Source organism: Gymnoscopelus braueri, assembly GCF_963280865.1.
Source record: "Gymnoscopelus braueri genome assembly, chromosome: 7".
Classification (NCBI taxonomy): Eukaryota; Metazoa; Chordata; class Actinopteri; order Myctophiformes; family Myctophidae; genus Gymnoscopelus; species Gymnoscopelus braueri.
In genome coordinates this window covers 15,097,862-15,117,698 of record NC_137608.1, presented here as the reverse complement: position 1 = coordinate 15,117,698, position 19,837 = coordinate 15,097,862, and the positions used below count along the sequence as shown (strand labels likewise).

The window sequence follows — 19,837 nt, the reverse complement described above, 5'->3', positions numbered from 1 at the left end:
GGCTAAACAAACAGTGTGGAATGAAGCTAAACAGGAGACTGCACGAGGACTTCAACAAACCCATTGATGGAGGGAGGGCTCCATGGGCAATGGAGATGTTTGCTCAATAAAGAGCTGTGCATTTATGTGCCAATGGGAATGGAAAACACTGCTTTAATGCATGCGTTGGGGTATCGTTATCCTATAGGCCACAGGGATGCATATACATAGAGCCTCACAGTCTGGGATTTTACACATTTAAATACAAGACTGAGGCAGTATGTCTTAGTTTTCTGGATCTGGTGGGGGAACTCATAGCACCTACTGTACATGCTTTGAACATTCTGAATGAAGTTCAATTCGTCTAGAGCAATGTTTTCCCCCTATGTGTACAAAAAGAGGCGAGATCAAATCAACACAACTCACACCGTCTCTTCTGTCTTTTCAGAAGTTTCATTTCTCTTCGTGGAGAAAACTTCTTCAGAGAGCTTCCGTTGACTTAACCCATTAAGACCGGGAACGCATCAGCGTAATTTTAAGATTTATTTGGCTATTAAAAAATAGCAGATATATCTGCTATTTCTTTTTAATCGTGAAAATGTGTGGAAATCTTTCAATACATATATGTTTTTAAGCAAACACTTGTAAAACATTTTGTTCTAGGGACCCCCAGAAGCAAAGATTTGAGTTACAAATGTTGCAGATCTACAAGCCGAGTGCCGCGCTATGAGCTTGTATATCTGCTATTTTTGAATAGCCAAAGAAATCTTAAAAAATGACACGGATATGTTCCCGGTCTTAATGAGTTAATTTCTGGCTGTGATTCTGCAGACAAATCAGATCTGATTTGCTGTTTGTGCGCTCATGACCCCGCAGGTTAAAGTGGCAGCACCCTGTACCCACACTGTAATCATCAGGTCATCACCCATAGAGGAATTAGCATGCAAGGCGCAGCATGCCCCCCCCAGAGCAGGACGCTGCAAGACAACGGTTCAATACAAACACCGACATTATAACGCCAAAGAACTCATCATATCCCAAGGGAACGAAGGAACGAAGGGTAGCGTATACGAGTGGAATTGATTCCGGTAGATTGGACGGAGCGCTCGCGGTAGACGTCCGTCCCAACATAAACACATATGTGCAGTACGTGCCCTTTTCCTATTGTCCACCGCTGCCAAAACCAAATGAGCGGTGGCTTCATATTGGCAGTGGTGTAAAGTAACTGAGTACATTCACTCAAGTACTGCACTTAAGTACAATTCTGAGGTATTTCTTACTTTACTGGAGTATTCCCAGTTTTCAATATTTGTACTTCTACTCCACTACATCTCAGAGGCAAATATTTTACTTTTACTCCACTACAATTATTTGAAAACTTTAGTTACTAGTTACTTTGCAGATATAAATTATTACATTATAAAACATACATTAACCACTTTAGCCCAATTTCATACCTAGGCTATTTGAAAATAGCCGATTTACAAGCTTGCGGATCTGCTATTTTCAAACATTTTAGTACTTTTACTTTTGGTACTTTAAGTACATTTTGATACCAATACTTTTGTACTTTCACTAAAGTAAATTTTGAATGCCGGACTTTCACTTGCAACAGAGTATTTCTACATTGCAGTATTGATACTTTTACTTAAGTAAAACATGTGAGTACTTCTCCCACCACTGTGCATATTGGCTTGGACTACCGCCGTTTGTAGGCGTTTTTCCCACCCCGTGGACAGAGCTTTTTGCCTTAGGCCTGGGGCCAGTGTTAACATTCACAGCAGGGCTGGTTTAGAGGAAGCGCTGCACTGACAGCCCTATCGCCACAAAGTCACTCCCAAGGTTACGTCTTCCTCCCCATGGAGGCTGATATATCCCACCGAGAGCATAATGCCTATTGATGTATTACCAGCAAACATGTTCCCTGCTGGAGGCTAAAAATGGATGCCGGGGCTGAAATATTGGACCCAAGGCCAGAAGAGAGGAGAGCAGGGGACGGAGGCTCCTGGGTGGGGGTGGGGGGTAGGGCTTAGGTTTGAGGTAGCTGGACGCATGGAGCTCGACTTGCATTGAGCCTCAGGCTATATGCTTGCAGCCACACATGATGCATGGGAAAATGATGTTCTGTACCCCATAGTAAGAGGATTACAAACTAAAGGCCACTGGGGATGGTAGCCAATGTGATATAGTAAATAAAACCATAACCATGATCCCTCTGTAAATGCTGTCGGTACACAACAAGATGGGAGTCTAATAACCCATCTCCTATGTCAGGTTAATGATGTCAATATTTTTTTAGATATACATTTGGGACTGATCGGCCTAGTGGTATGCCAGATTAGCAGCGGACACACACACATTAGTGTGTTTTTATGTGCAGGGCGTTGCTGTAAAATGAGCACTTGTGCTCAGCTACCACCCTGGGTAAATAAATGACAACAACGAAAACACATGGCCTGGACCGCTGGCGTATCGGTCTAGGCACCTGTAGGCTCAATGCAAGGCAGTGCGTTGTGGGTTCGAGTCCCGATCCCAACGGCCTTTTTCTGCATGTCTCTCCCCATTTTCCTGTCAGCTTACTGTCCTACCCGTAAAGGCATAAAAGACCCCAAATAAATCTTTATAAAACACACACACACACACACACACACACACACACACACACACACACACACACACACACACACACACACACACACACACACACACACACACACACACACACACACACACACACATCTAGATGGCTCGCCCCCAGGTGCCACACTGTAAAAATTGGGAATTAGTGAGGACAGCTCAAAATGACCCCGGCAAAGATTACATTTCACTTTTGTCAAGAAAAACTGCCATTGGCCCCAATGTGCACTCTGTAAAAGAAACAAAAAAGGTAAGAATGTGACCGTTTCATTTCCTTTTGGGTGGAGCTTCAGACAATGACCGTGAAACAAGATGGATAAAGCCCAGATCACATCATTCATATGCAGACAGATACCACACGCACACACACACACACACACACACACACACACACACACAGAGCTCCATTTTTCCCACCCATAACCAAAGACATTAAAAGCATGGCGATGTGTTGTCACTTTGCATTACATAGCCGTCCATACATTAAACGAAATACATAGCGGCGATGACGTTGAGGCATCACTGTCGTGTGTAAATCTCCGTGTCATTCTGCTGGTGTAGCTCTGAGGGTCTGTAGTGTGGAGTGCCACTGACTATATAAGAGGATTCCCCCAATTCCCAGGGTATCCCCCAACAATGGTGATGCTGCCTGCCTGCAGTGGTGGAAAGTAACTAAGTACATACATTTACTCAAGTACTGTACTTAAGTACAGTTTTGAGGTACTTTTACTTTACTGGGGTATTTCCAATTTTCAATACTTTGACTTCTACTCCACTTCATCTCAGAGGCAAATATTGTACGTTTTACTACACTACAATGATTTGAAAACTAGTTATAGATTAGAATTATTATTACAAAACGTACATTAACCCCTACAGCCCTATTTAAACTTTGGCTATTTGAAAATGGCAGCTGCAGATCGGCTATTTTCAAAATATTTTAATACATTTTATACATATGATACCTTGTGAAATGGGACATTCTGCACAATGAGTACTTTTACTTTTGGTACTTTAAGTATATGATGCCAATACTTTTGTACTTTCACTCAAGTACATTTTGATTACCGGACTTTTACTTGTAACAAATAGAGTATTTCTACAATGCAGCATTGATACTTTTACTTAAGTAAAAAAAATTTAGTACTTTTTCCACCACTGCCTGCCTGGGGTGATATACTCAGAAAGGTGTCCCGCGCCCCAAAATAGCCGATTTACAAGCTCACAACACGCCACGTTCCGTGATCGTTGTAGAGCTTGCAGCTTGCCGGAGTATAATTGAGGCAATACTGTACTGGGTGGGATAGAAACAGAGGATGACCAGCCTCCAGCCAAAAATACTCATTCCAGTCCCTCATTCATTTTTCAGAATGGGGTCATTTTGAGTAATTTGCATCCATATTTGAGACCTCAAAGCAGAGTGGGGGTTGATGCCAGGAATACCGGTTATGGAAATACTGACATCTAGCCAGTTCTTGCACACGCAGATGGCGACGTGTGAACGTCTGAAATAGCATGCAGACAGCGGTCAAAATGTGGAAGGAATCATTCCTGTGAGAGACAGGGAAAAGTATGCTAGCTTGCTAGAGCCCTTAGCCCATTAAGACCGGGAACGTATCTGTGTCATTTTAAGATGTCTTTGGCTATTCAAAAATAGCAGATATACAACCGCGCTATGAGGCTTGTAGATCTGCTATTTTTGAAAAATCTTGAAAATGTGTGCAAATCTTTGAATATATATATATATGTTTTAAAGCATTTTTTTTTTAACTCTGAGCTGTGCTTTTGGGGGTCCCTGGAACAACATATTTTGAGTTGCGGGTCCGCGGCCAAATCCATATCATTTTGGGAGTCTTTGATATGGAAAAGTTGGAGCACCACTGATACACAAACATACTGTTAGGATTTAGAAAACATTTTTAGATATGTATGTGGCCGCGGACCCCCATCTAAATTTTTTTTTGTTCCAGGGACCCCCAGAAGCAAAGATTTGAGTTACAAATGTTCGCTTTGAAAATACATATATTCAAAGATTTGCACACATTTTCAAGATTTTTCAAAAAAATAGCAGATTTACAAGCTCATATGAGCTTGTAGATTTGCTATTTTTTGAATAGCCCAAAGAAATCTTAAAATGACACAAATGATGCTTTCCCGCTCTTAATGGGTTAATATTACTTCTAAACAGCATTTAATTAACAGCTGTGGCTCAGAGATGTGTCTCTAAAAGGCTATTCATTAACCTGCTTGCACATGGACCAACTATATGACCTTGTTGCTAACGTAGGCCTATTCAAACAGCTCTCAATGGTCCACCAAGGTCGTAGCATTCCATCCATTCCAAAATGCTCTTTTATCTTGTTCTGTATAAAGCATTTTGTAACCAAGCTTGTTTGGAAAAAGCGCTGCACGAATACATTCATTATCATTATCAAATCTATGGGGCCACAGTAAACAGTTAGAGTGAAGGTTGTTCATTTTGTATGAATATGCTATGACTTTGACTACTATGGTACAGTGGTTCTCAAACTTTTTCATGTCAAGGACCCCCTAAATGACACTTATTAGCCCAGCGGACCCCCATTTGAAAATATATGCCAGAGACCCCCATAAGAGAAGAGTTTTACGGCTCTGGCAGTGATTCTCAACCATTTCAACTTCAAGGACCCTTCAGTTTGACATGCATTAGGCTAAGGATCCCCATTTAATGGCATTTGTATCTCTGGGACCCCAATTTATATTGTAAAATCAATGTTAATTTAACTCTGAGAGTGTACAAATGGAACCAAATGGACCCTTACGGGTCCATTTGGTTCCATTTGTACACTCTCAGAGTTACGGACCCATAAGGGTCCATTTGGTTCCTAACTAGCCATCATTTCACTGGGGACCCCCTGGAACTCCCTCAAGGACCCCTGGGGGGTCCCTGGACCACTCTTTGAGAACCAATGGTCTATGGTACGTCAGACCTCCAGAAAGACTTTTTTTTGTGTGAATTAAACAGACTGTTGAACAGACCGTTCGTTCTCTTTCAAATTCCCTAAATAAATGGCCCAGTTAGAAGCGAATCTCAACAGCACAGGGCATAGTAAATATTACCCCTTAAGAATGTGAGGGAGGTAATGAAGGGGAAAAATCCAATCAAAATATGCAACATTTTATTAGCCAAGTTATTATATTGAACACATTTACGATCAGAGGGGGGAGGTAGAGAGCCGTGTGTGTGTGTGTGTGTGTGTGTGTGTGTGTGTGTGTGTGTGTGTGTGTGTGTGTGTGTGTGTGTGTGTGTGTGTGTGTGTGTGTGTGTGTGTGTGCGTGCGCGTGCGTGCGTGCGTGCGTGCGTGCGTGCGTGCGTGCGTGCGTGCGTGTGTGTGCGTGTGTGTGTGCGTGTGCGTGCACAGTGGTGGAAAGTAACTAAGTACATTTACTCAAGTACTCTACTGAAGTACAATTATTTGACACCTTGAGTTACTAGTTACTTTGCAGATGTAAATTATTATATTATAAAACATAGATTAACCACTTTAGCTTTATTTTAGGCTAGGCTATTTGAACATAGCAGATCTACAAGCTCACAACGCGTCGCAATGCGACGCGTTGTGAGTTTGTAGATCTGCAATAGATCTGCTATTTTCAAACATTTTATTACTTTTACTTTCGGTATTTGAAGTATATTTTGATGCCAATACATTTGTACTTTTACTCAAGTAACATTTTGAACACAGGCCTTTTACTTGTAACAGAGTATTTTTATATTGCGGTGTGTGCGAGTGCGTGTGTGCGTGTGCGTGTGTGCGTGTGTGTGTGTGTGTGTGTGGTGCAGGGTGGGACAGGGGGGGCTGAGCTCAAAGGTACCAAATGGTCACTGGCAGACCCAGACATCTCCTACACAACCTGACAGATACAGAGAGAGAGAGAGAGAGAGAGAGAGAGAGAGAGAGAGAGAGAGAGAGAGAGAGAGAGAGAGACAGGAAGACAGAAGATAAAGCAGACAGGGGGGATGGATGGATAGATGGATGTGTGTGTGCGGGGTGGGTGGGAGGCCTGCCAATATAAACACACACACACACACACACACACACACAGACGGAGCGCTGCGTCGTCCCCTCCGCCCGCCTTGCAACCCCAGCTGAGCTGGCTTCCTCTCCGCTCCGACTGACCCCTCCCTCCCTCCCTCCTTCAGCTCGCCCTGCCAACTGTCACCGGTCCGTCCACTACGCGCATGACATCTGCCTCCTCCTCCTCCTCCTCCTTGTATCAACACAACCTTACAGTGCATTTAAACGTCTCAAACTTTAGCTTTTTTCTCTCTCTCTTGCCGTGCATCGGCCTCTCCTTTTTAGCAAGAGATCACGTTTCATGCTGAATTTGCAGATGTTGCAGGAGGAAAAGGGCACAGAGTTGCTTAATGCAAAGGAATGCTGCAGCACTTGTGTTTCACTTAATAGGGCCCGTGGTGAGTATGGTAATAAAATGCATACAAGATACATCTAGTACGCAATGTAAGCAATGGGACTGAGAGAGAGGGAAGAAGAGCGAAAGAGCAGTTTCACCGGGTCATCAAGAAAAGTCTGAAGCAGCAACTCCCTTAACATACTGAGAGAGAGAGCAGCGTTTCACTAGTGGGCCTCTAGTCCAGTTTTTGGCACGTTCTGTCATGAGACGGGGCTGAAGGGGGCCTTGTAGGGGGGGCCATACTGTACGGCTGCTGCTGTTTTTCCATGAACAGAAACCTGAGGCCTACATGGCTAACAGAGATCCACTAGCTGTAGTGCTACACATTCAAATCCACAGTCAAAGTGTTAATTGAAATGTTAAGTGTTAAATCTACCATTTTTTTTTACTGCATTGGGAGCTTCCCAGAAGAGAAAAGTAAAACTGGCATCTTGTATAATCTTGTATATTTGGCTATTCAAAAATAGCAGATATACAAGCTCATAGTGCGGCACCGAGTGCCACGCCATGAGCTTGTAGATCTGCTATTTTATTTTAATCGTGAACATTTTGTGCAAATCTTTGAACATATATATTTTTTCAAAGCGAACATTTGTAAAATCTTTTGTTCCAGCGACCTCCAGAAGCAAAGATTTTAGTTACAAATGTTTGCTTAAAAAAATATACTCAAAGGTTTGATACTTTGATCCACACTCAAAGTGTTAATTTAACTCTCAAAGGTTGAATCAACCTTTTTTTTACTGCATTGGGAGCTCCCCGGAAGAGGAAAGTAAAACTGGCATCTTGTATGATAACAAAACCCAAACCAAACCCTTTCTTTGACCGTCCAGCAGCTAGTCTGCCATGTCTCCTTTCCCCTGCAGTCAGCCTGCTGGCGTTTTCACTCGAGGTTCATTAGCAGAGAGTTGAGGATGTCACCGCTAAAGAGAATAATATTTGTTTGGTTTCTTTCCCTGTCTCCTTCCTCGCGGCGTTCCTCTCATTCATGCTGTCTGGGACCATTAGGTTCACTAAATTCTTCGGTAAATCCACCATAGCAACTCCGCTAGCTGCCTTTCTCCTGGCCAGACCAATAAAATGTCTACAATCTCCAGGCTTAAGTATCCAACTACCTGAGAACTTCCTATGGCTCAAGTCTCTCTGCGCTCCAGGCCACAGCAGAGGCCTGGTGGTATGTCTGCAGACACTAGCCCCGCGAACAGCCCCCTATCTTCACAGATCTCCATGTTTGGGTAACAAAGAGTCTATAATCACTTTCACACATGGAATATATATACTCAGTGGTGGAATAAGTACTCAAATGATTTACTATGATTTAAGTAAAAGTACCAATACTGCAATATAGGAATACTCTGTTACAAGTAAAAGTCCAGAATTCAAAATGTATTTGAGTAAAAGTACAAAAATATTGGCATCAACATCAGCATCAAGTAAAAGTACTAAAATGTTTGAAAATAGCAGATCTACAAGCTCACAACGCGTCGCAATGCGACATGTTGTGAGCTTGTAGATCGGCTATTTTCAAATAGCCTATGTATAAAATAGGGCTAAAGTGGTTAATGTATGTTTCATAATATCATAATTTATATCTGAAAAGTAACTAGTAACTAAAGTTTTCAAATAATTGTAGTGGAGTAGAGGTAAAAGTATTGGAAATTGGAAATACTCAAGTAAAGTACAAATACCTGAAAATTGTACTTAAGTACAGTACTTGAGTACATGTACTTAGTTACTTTCCACCACTGGGAATATATACTGTAGCACTGACCTTTTCCCAGAAAATGTGTTCACACAACTGACAAATACTAACCCCCATGCAGACTGGCAGAAGAGAACATTTATTATTATGTTATGATTTTCTTGGGATTGTTATTATTATTTGTTATTGTTCTAAGGCCTACTTGTAACATATTGGTCTAGTTTGTTGCTCTGTCTGCCATCAAATGTGTTCCGCATACATAATAATAATACGTTCTGCATACAAATAATCTCTAGCATTCCGAAATAAGAACAGTTTAGGCAAGAGCGTCTGGCTGCTAAAGGCCTAAACTGTTCTTATTCGGAATGCTAGAGATTATTTTATTTCCCTTTAGTTTAGATCCCATGAAGACCGGGAAAGCATCTGTGTCATTTTAAGATTTCTTTGGCTGTTCAAAAATAGCAGATATACAAGCTCATAGCGTGGCACCGAGTGCCGCGCTACAAGCTTGTAGATCTGCTATTTTTGAAAAATCCTGAAGATTTCGTGCAAATCTTTGAATATATATATATCTTTTAAAGCGAACATTTGTAACTCAAATCTTTGCTCCTGGGGGGTCCCTAGAACAATTTTCTTTTAGATGGGGGTCCGCGGCCAAATACATTTTGGGGGTCCTTGACATGAAAAAGTTTGAGAACCACTGGTCTAAGGCAGCTGCCATCCAATTAGTTCTTCTTTCGGAATGCTAGAGATTATTTTATTTCCCTTCGGATCCTTTAATATCACAGCTTCATTGCCAGTCCATTATAAAACCTCACAGACACCTATTACTGTACTGCAAACTGAAAGAACTTATTTTGCTTTCATTCCGGTTCACGTTTCACACAAATAACTCCTAAATGGAAGTATACCGCCAACAGCATTAAGCGGTTTAACATTTACATAAAAATGCTACGCTTATGAAAGGGAATCACGAGGAAAGGAAAACCTCTGAGGCTATAATTCAGCCAAGCAGCAGCTTTTATTATGATTTCACTACCTCAGTCAATAGAGGTGGATGGCAGTAAAGCAGTCTTCTGATGTGTTGTGTTGTGATCTGCTCATTCCTGGCTGTTTGTGTGTTGCCTTTCTTTCTTTTCCCACACCATCACCAGACAGCCATCCTCAGGGACACACAGGATAAAAACAAGGAGAGTGATTGCTTAATTAAGCCTGGTTATACCTAAGGCCCCCACTAACTGATGGTGTCGACATTTCGGTATAAAAGGCACAAAAAACAACAACACAAGAAATTGTGATTTAAGAGGCGCGGGCGAGTGAAAGCAAGGCGCTATGAATGAACGAACCGGGTGACAGTGGTGGAAAAAGTACTGGCATGTTTTACTTAAGTAAAAGTATCAATACTGCAATCTAGAAATACTCTGTTACAAGTAAAAGGCCTGTGTTCAAAATGTTACTTGAGTAAAAGTACAAATGTATTGGCATCAAAATATACTTAAAGTACCAAAAGTAAAAGCACTAAAATGTTTGAAAATAGCCGATCTACAAGCTCACAACATGTCGCGATGCGACGCGTTGTGAGCTTGTAGATCTGCTATTTTCAAATAGCCTAGGTATAAAATAGGGCTGAAGTGATTAATGTATGTTTCATAATATCACAATTTATATCTGAAAAGTAACTAGTACAGTAACTAAAGTTTTCAAATAATTGTAGTGGAGTAAAAGTACAATATTTGCCTCTGAGATGTAGTGGAGACAGTAGAAGTAAAAGTACTGAAAACTGGAAATACTCAAGTAAAAGTAAAAAGAAAAAACTCAAAATTGTACTTAAGTACAGTACTTGAGTACATGTACTTGAGTACAACTTAGTTACTTTACACCACTGCCGGGTGAAACAAAAAACAACACACAATACAAAACAATGGCTTCCAAACAACAAACTTATTAAAATCTCTTTGAAGTGAATTGCGGGGGAGGAGGGGGGACGGGGGACAATACAATTTAGATTCTGTTTAATGAATAACAGAAATGTGAGCTAAATGCAAAGCCACCCACTTCCAAGTCCTCTCTCTCTCCCACGTATTAGATATGGCTGACTAGGGGGTAAGTTAGCCCGTTAATGAATAATAAATGTGGGGGACTGGAATGGAATGGAATGAATGCAACATTCTTTATCCTTCTTTGTGGGTCAGAGTTAGTGCTAAAGCTAAGGCTGTCACCACCGGGCATCGTACTGTACTGTAGCTTGGTTATTATTATTAACCCATTCACTCTGGGAACGCATCTGTGTCATTTTAGATTTCTTTGGCTATTCAAAAACGAGCTTGTAGATCTGCTATTTTTGAAAAATCGCGAAAATGTGTGCAAATCTTTGAATATATATATATTTTTAAAGCGAACATTTTTTACTCCAATATTTGCTTCTGGGGGGTCCTTGGAACTAAATATTTTGAGATGGGGGTCCGCGGCCAAGTGCATATAATTTTGGGGGTCCCAGACATGAGAACCACTGATATAGCAACATACCGTTAGGATTTAGAAAACATTTTTAGATATGTATCTGGCCGCGGACCCCCATTTTCAAAATATTTCGTTCCAGGGACCACCAGAAGCAAAGATTTGAGTTACAAATGTTCGCTTTAAAGAAAATATATATTCAAAGATTTTGCACAAATGTTCACGATTTTTCGAAAATAGCAGATCTACAAGCTCGTAGCGCGGCACTCGGTGCCGTGCTATGAGCTTGTATATCTGCTATTTTTGAATAGCCAAATACATCTAAAAATGACACAGATGCTTTCCCGGTTTCAATGGGTTAAAGCATTGGGTCTTGGCGTTAGTAGCAGGGAGCTCCATATACCTCAGAGCCATGTCACATGCTGCTCCACCCATACTGCACGCATCATTAAAGAGCAAGCTGAGAGGGCATAATAAAAAAGTTCTCTCTTTACTTCTCTTACAAACTTCTCGCTGCCATCATCGCTATAGTGCAATATATACTGTATTTATATACAGTTAGTTCCGGCCAAGTAATTTGATTGGACAAGAAGCAGTTTCATGAGTACTGATGTATATAGAGTATAACAGCACTGTGGGACTTTAAAAAACTGTATTTATCAGGCCACTCGAAGGTGCTCTGATCAGGGCCGGATTAACCCTTCGTGGTGCCCGTTGCTACGACCCGTTTTGGTGCCCCCGGGACCGATTTGTCGGGCGCGCGCACGCGGGGGGGGGGGGTCCAATAACCGTTAATTACATTATCGGTCAGTTGTGTTATCTACCTTAGTAACACCTTATCTACCCTACAACGTAACAATATGCATAGCAAAGATGGCCATTTTTCCACAAATAACTTTGGAGTTAAATTATGAATGGTCATTATAAGAGGACACAGGGAAGTATAAAGAAGCCTGGATCCGGGTGAAAAATAAGGGTTACAAAATCGCGGGATAAAAAAAAATAAAAAAGAAAAGAAGCCTGGATCCATGGAGATCAAGAAACAATGGAGGTATGTGTCTGATACCTTGATGCCCAAGATACTGAACCCCTAATTGCTCCCGATGAGCAGGTTGGTGCCTTGCATGGTTTCCTCCGCCATCGGTGTATGAATGTGTGTGTGTGTGTGTGTGTGTGTGTGTGTGTGTGTGTGTGTGTGTGTGTGTGTGTGTGTGTGTGTGTGTGTGTGTGTGTGTGTGTGTGAATGGGTGAATGTAATGCACAATCATTGTAGTGTGTAAAGTGCCTTGGATAAAGGCGCTATATAAATGCACCATTTACCATTTGATCGAGTGGCTAACAGAAAAATAGAGTCTGCACCGTGGATCATCACGCTCCCATGGATACACTGTGGTATGCATTCCATCAGTGGAAGACTTTGTATAGTAGCCTACTGCCTACCTATAGTATCGGTGACAAGTTTAAAGCTACAAACTGTACGTTTTGTGTCCATTGTCACCCTCCCCAAATGGAAAGAGGTAATTGCAACAAATATCCAAATTACAATAAAGATGGTTGTTCTGCTTCAAATAACTTTATTGACATGGTCAACCAGTCCAGTAGGTATCTTACCTGACACCAGGCTCTAGATGTCTCAATGGAAAAGTAGGGAGATCACCTCCAACCACTGTAAGATGTGCTACTGTAGTTACATTAACATATTCTACCATACACGTTTATTCAGGTCCCGGATTGTAACTATAAATTGAATGCTCAATAATGAAGCTGCAACGTTACTTCTGAAATGAATTTGATTTCATTTGATTTAGCGTATACTTCCTGATTTTGAATTGCCAGCATGATATGGGTGAAAGTAAAATAAGTGAAATACGTTGTTCTTCTCCAAAGGTTTTAACAAACAACATATCCAGGGATGAGATTTTCTTTTAACGCTACACAACCTCCTGTAAAGTTCAGTGCATTTCTCGCGACGCTCGGGGGAGCTTGTGTTGTGTTAATGACAAAAGCAAACGAACGCAAATGTTCGCCACCGCCACAGCAAACAAAAAGCAACAACAACAACGAACAACAACAACAAAACATGGTGTAATTACAGAAAATGATGCTTCACGGGCCCCACTTCATTCCCTGTTATCTTCATTATTCAGCTCTTCTCGAATCAGCTATTAAAGGTAATTAAGCGATTCATCAAGTCAGTTTCAATTACGGGGAGCTTGACAGCCGCAGATTACAATCACTAGGGGTGTGCAGAGAGAGAGAGAGGGAGGGACAGAGCGAGCGAGCGAGTGAGGGTGGGTGGGAGGTAGGTTCATAGAATGGGGTGATCAAGGGAAAATAGGCAACGAGGGCAAAGGTGAAAACGAGAAGCCCGAGAATGAGGCTTCACGAGACTGGTAACACCGTGGCCTACACAAGTCACAACCTTCTCTGCTATACAGGGTCTGGTTTGTGCAGTGGTGGAAAAGGTACTCACATTTCTTACTTGAGTAAAAGTATCAATACTGCAATGTGGAAATACTCTGTTACAAGTAAAAGTCCGGAATTCAAAATGTACTGGATTAAAAGTACAAAAGTATTGGTATCAAAATGGACTTAAAGTACCAAAAGAAGAAGTACTCGTTATGCAGAATGTCCCAATTCACAAAGTTTTCAAATGTATAAAATGCATTTTTTTTTTTGTTGAAAATAGCAGATCTACAAACTCACAATGCGACGCATCGCAACGCATTGTGAGCTTGTAGATCTGCTATTTTCAAATGGCCGAAATGTATATAGGGCTGAAGTGGTTTTGTAATAATAATCAAAATCTACAAAGTAACTAGTAACTAAAGTTTTCAAATAATTGCAGTGGAGTAAAAGTACAGTATTTGTCTCTGAGATGTCGTAGAAGTAAAAGTACAGACAATTGGAAACACTCCAGTAAAGTAAAAAATACCTCAAAATGGTACTCAAGTACAGTACTTGAGTACATGTAATGTACTAAGTTACTTTTACACCACAGCTGGTTTGTCAATACCAGACTTATCTCCAACCAGCCCACTCACTTAGCTAGGGCTGGTGTCACCCATGCTAACGCTCTCTGACACTAACATCAGCTGCACTGTAATTACTCTGTCATGATTTGGAAGTATACCGTCATGTTGAAACTAATGCTATACAATTGCCGGTACCAGCCAAACATCTGAATGACAGCTTCTAGACTGGCACTATAAGAGCCGTTATATATAGTGCCAGCCAGCTCTGTCGAGACGAGATTAGATGTAGCGCCGCGTGAAACACATAACCCCCCTGCTTGCAATAAAACTCACACGGAGCGTCATAAACGTCTTCAGCTTTGGAGGACCTGTTTTTATGACGACCATGTTATCAGCGACCATGTTATCACCTTCCCCGAAATATCCTTGTGTTTCGACACTAAGAGCAAAACCAGACTAGCGTGACCGTTAGGCAGGGTCAAAGGACAACTTCAATTTATGTTTGGATGATTAACCCCGCTCCCTGCTCTTACATTAGTAGAAAGAATAATTCATCAGTGAGAGACCATTATGCCACTTACTTGTCCATTAGAGTCAGGTTTACAGCGGCCTTGATGACCATCATAAGTCAATTCGACGTAGCTTATAATGCAGTCGAATGGGTCGGGTCGTATACCTCGTGGGGTGTTGAATATCCACCGAGACACCTTTATTCTTCTGGCGACTGGCGCTGTCTTTTTTATCACTATATTAGTCGGTCACGCTCAAGGTTACCTTTGCTAATAATTTCATTTCGCTGGGAAAATTTTGGGGCTGTGAGAACCGGGCTTCAAAAGAGGGTACAATAATTACATTTTAACCCATTAAGACCGGGAACGCAGCGGTGTCGTTTTTAGATTTCTTTGGCAATTCAAAAATAGCAGATATACAAGCCCACAGCACGGCACCGAGTGCCGCGCTATGAGCTTGTAGATCTGCTATTTTTGAAAAAAAACGTTAAAATGTGTGCAAATCTTTGAATATATTTTTTAAAGCGAACATTTGCAAAATATCTTGTTCCAGGGACGCCCCAGAAACAAAGATTTGAGTTACAAATGTTCGCTTTAATATATTAAGATTTGCACAAATGTTCGAGAATAAAAAAAAATAGCAGATCTACAAGCTTATGAGCGAGTGCCGCGCTATGAGCTTGTAGATCTGCTATTTTTTGAATAGCCAAAAGAAATCTAAAAATGACACAGAGATGCGTACCCGGTCTCAATGGGTTAAGTTCCAATCAGAAGACCTGATCGTATAGTTAATTTCCCCGCCATCTCATTTTATTTATCTTCAGCTGAGGATTCATTTTCTAGATTTGATTAAGTCTTCGCCTAGCCCTAGTGGGGGGAGGGGAGGAGTAATACGAGGAAAGAGATTTCCCATGAAAACTGAAAAGCTTTTTATGGGCTTAATTTTATCCAGTGATAGCGTGTGTTACACATTGGCACACTCGCACAATGCACTGTGAAATCCTGCAAAGGGTACATTTTCGCATAGTCTCGGAGTTCAATTAACGCCCTGGTTTTTGTAGTGGGGTCTTATTCTCTGGCTTCCAATGGAATGACCTTGTACTTCGTCACATGTCTATCATTAATTAATAACGGAGAGGAACGGAACATGCCACAGACACATAATGCAATACTGTTAAGGCCCGTGCACAAAGAGTCCGATACGATTTTTTTTATTGGTCAATCAGTCTTCAAGGCAGTGGTTCTCAAGCTTTTTCATGTCAAGGACCCCCAAAATTATATGTATTTGGCCGCGGACCCCCATCTGAAAATATTTTGTTCCAGGGACCCCCTGAAGCAAAGATTTGAGTTACAAATGTTCGCTTTAAACAACATTATATTCAAAGATTTGCACAAATGTTCAAGATTTTTCAAAAATAGCAGATCTCCAAGTTCATAGCGCGGTACTCGGTGCCGCGCTATGAACTATCTTTGAATAGCCAAAGTATAAAAGGTTAAAGTGGTTCAAATTAGTGTGATGCTATATTAACACATTTTGCTGGGGACCCCCTGGAACCCCCCCAAGGACCCCACTTTGAGAACCAATGCTTTAAGGCATCCAAAAAACTGGGTTCAGTTGAAAAGATTACACACAGTCACAGTCAAACAGCAATTTCGGAGTAGGTGTGAAAGAGGTCTTAAAAATAATGCCATCGTTTTTATGTTATTTTAGTGTGAACAATTCGGATTGTGGAGTGTTCCTTACTAAATTGGCCTAAAAGAAGAGAGCAAGCACCACAGCTCTTAAGAACCAGACATCCTCAGAACAACCAGCGAGTAAACAGCTCATGTATAATAACACACATAATGGGATGTAGAGCCAAAAGCAGACAGAAAAACATTAGCAGCAGTACACAGAGGATGTGCTCAGAATATACCCGGTGTGAAAAATAAAGGTTACATAATCATCTTTATTTGTAACTTGGCACAACACACCTTCAAACACTGTTATTATTGGGCCCCGAGTAAATATTCTCATGGGTAAAATCGTGACCTCTTCAACCCTCTCATCACATCCGGTCCAGAACCCTGTGTGTAGTGAGGAAGCGACCCAAGCTAGTCAGTATTAACCCATTACGACCTGAGACCGATTCTACAAAATATCTTCTAAATCAGTTTTTAAAAAAACTATGTTGCTGTCAGTGGTTCTCAAACTTTTTCATGTCAAGGACCCCCAAAATGATATGTATTTGGCCGCGGACCCCCATCTAAAAATATTTTGTTCCAGGGTCCCCCGGAAGCAAAGATTTGAGTTACAAATGTTTGCCTAAAAAATAAATATATTCAAAGATTTTCACGAATTTTCACAAATTAAAAAAATAGCAGATCTACAAGCTCATAGCGTGGCACTCGGTGCCGTGCTATGAGCTTGTATATCTGCTGTTTTTGAATAGCCAAAGAAATCTAAAATGACATAGATGATGCTTTCCCGGTCTTAAAGGGTTAACACGGCGACAAATGTAAATCCTCTACGCTGTGAGCAAACACGCAGTAAACATTTACCTCTTCCCTATCTGAACGGGGACATTAACTTTCTAACTGCCAGGTGCTTCCTTATCCTGGAGGACGATGCCAAACACACACTCTCTGGTCACATGTATGATGACGACGCTCCGCCATGATGCTCCGCCCCTACATTGTCCTCAACTTCCAGGGTCACAAAGACGGAGTCCCGGAGGGTAGAGAGGGGGAGCTATATGAGGGTATAGAGGGGGGACGCTATTACTGCGCCCAGAGCTTGGCACTCACTCACACAGCAGATTCTGGTCCTGGGTTTGTTGTGGCTACTCATACTAGTATAGCAGTGGTTCTCAACCTTTTCAGGCCGCGACCCCCCAAAATAATCATATTTGAACTGGGGACCCCCCCTAAATAATCATATTTGAACTGGGGACCCCCCCTAAATAATCATATTTGAACTGGGTACCCCCCACCCTGATAAGCACTTGGGATGTAGGAGTTGAGGAATTTTGACTCTGTTCTACAGATAAATATTGTGAAAATAGCAGATCCACAAGCTCACAAGGCCTCGCGAGCTTGTAGATCGGCTATTTTCACAATTTTTGCGTCTTTCTTATATCATTTGAGAATTTGGCCAATGTTTGACCAGTTTTATAGTGTAGTCTGTTGATTAGTTTTGATGCAGTAATGGTCTTTTTTCAATTCATTTAATTTTAGGTATTAAAATGGTCTTTAAAGTCCTTAAATTGTCACTTCCCTGTCATCTGGGGACCCCCCCCCAAATCATGTGGGGACCCCCCTGGGGGTCCCGACCCACAGGTTGAGAACCACTGCTTTTCAGTACAAGTACAAGGAGAAGGTAAAACATCCGCACACTGGTTTAAAGCTCCCAAGAATGAAGCATATATAGCGTTAGTTCATGCAGGACACGGAGGTCTTGCACGCCTCAGCTGTAATAGGCTGTCAGTCAGCTGATGTGAACATCAGCCTATAGTGCCTGCTTCACTGCTGCCTCCTCCACCCCAGCCTCCACCTTTTGATCAGAGTCTGGCATATAGGCTCAAATACTTGTGATATATTATATCTGCTAATCCACACTATGTCAATGTATTGCTTATTGTTTGATATGGTATCCCTATGGGGGGATTTGCTGAACATTCCCTGATTTTGCTTAGCATGCTGCTTGGACAAAATTCAGGGAACATCTCCAAGAGCAGATAGCCTTTAACACCAAGCTTAACTGTATTCCATTTGGTTAAATCTACTTTGACATGTGTTCCTGACTGAACTTATTATTATTAACGGCGCAACGTTTCGACCTCATAGGTCTTCATCAGGCATTTGCCTGAGTCTTGATTCTTGCCTTGATGTCCAGCACCTGGCCTAAATACAGGTACAGGTCTCCTCTGTGTACTCATACAGTACATACAGTTCAGTCAGATAACTAAATAATAAAATCAAATATTTATCTTGGCGTTCACGCTCTGCTACATTGTTCTCCCTGCTCAGCACAATCAGCCATCATTAACCATTAAGAGCAGGGAGATAGATATACAATAACAAGCCCCCCATGGGGAACAGAACCAATAGCAGAGCCCACTGGTGGTGCTGGGGTGGTGGCGGTGGGAGCAAACAGGTGCATACCAACAGTCCAGGGACAAATGACAGCAGGAGGAAGAACAGAGACTGAGGTGAGCTTAAATAACCCGCTGATCGGTCAGCTGATTGTCAGGTCAGCTATGATGCATGGGTCTGCGTAATAGCGTTGTAGTAAGCATCCGTATGCACCCGCATAAGCGCAGTGTGTAACCTCTCGAGTACAGTATATATTGCCTGAACTAACCTCGCAGGCTACATATCATTACATACATACATACATACATACATACATACATACATACATACATACATACATACATACATACATACATACATACATACATACATACCTAGGTTGGAGGACGCCCGTCCCTCCGCCGCCCTGTCCTTGAGGCCCTCGGCGATGGCGAGCTGCTGCTCGTGGTACTGCTTGGCCCTCTCCAGGTCCTGCATGCATCGTGCGGCGTGGCCCAGCCCGGCGTAGGCCCGCATCTCGATGGACTGCTCCTCCAGCTCCTGGGCCAGCTCCAGCACGTGCGTGTGGTAGGACATGGCCTTGTCGAAGTTGCGGTGGTAGTGGTAGGCGCTGCCCAGGTTGCTGTAGGCGCGGGCCTCCTCGCGCTTGTTCTCCAGCACCTTGGCGATGCCCAGGTGCTGCTCGTGGCACTGGACGGCGTTTTCGAAGTCCCCCATGGCGATGTAGACGGCGCCCATGTTGCCCAGCTCCCGGGCCTCCGACAGCTGGTCCTTGGACTGCTTGGCGAGCAGCACGCACTGCTTGTGGCTGGCGAGGGCGTTGGGGTAGTCGCCGATCGCCGTGTACACGTGACCCAGGCTGCTCAACGCCATGGAGGCTGCCTGTATGGACATAGGGAGAGATAGAGAGAGAGAGAGTAAGAACAGTGGTGGAAAAAGTACAACAGTACATCTTTTTCTACTTAACCCATTCAATCCGGGAACGCATCTGTCTCATTTTACATTTCTTTGGCTACTAAAAAATAGCAGATATACAAGCTCATAGCTTATCT

General features: G+C 42.2%; 1 protein-coding gene across 1 annotated transcript in view; it reads right to left on the bottom strand.

Moving 5' to 3' along the window:
- The window catches only part of LOC308087860 (tetratricopeptide repeat protein 28-like), a 369,778-nt gene that overhangs the window by 74,904 nt on the left and 275,037 nt on the right, over nucleotides 1-19,837 (bottom strand). Inside the window, 1 exon segment of the mRNA XM_080432067.1 lies at nucleotides 19,160-19,667. Coding sequence (XP_080288193.1) covers nucleotides 19,160-19,667 — 508 coding nt within the window.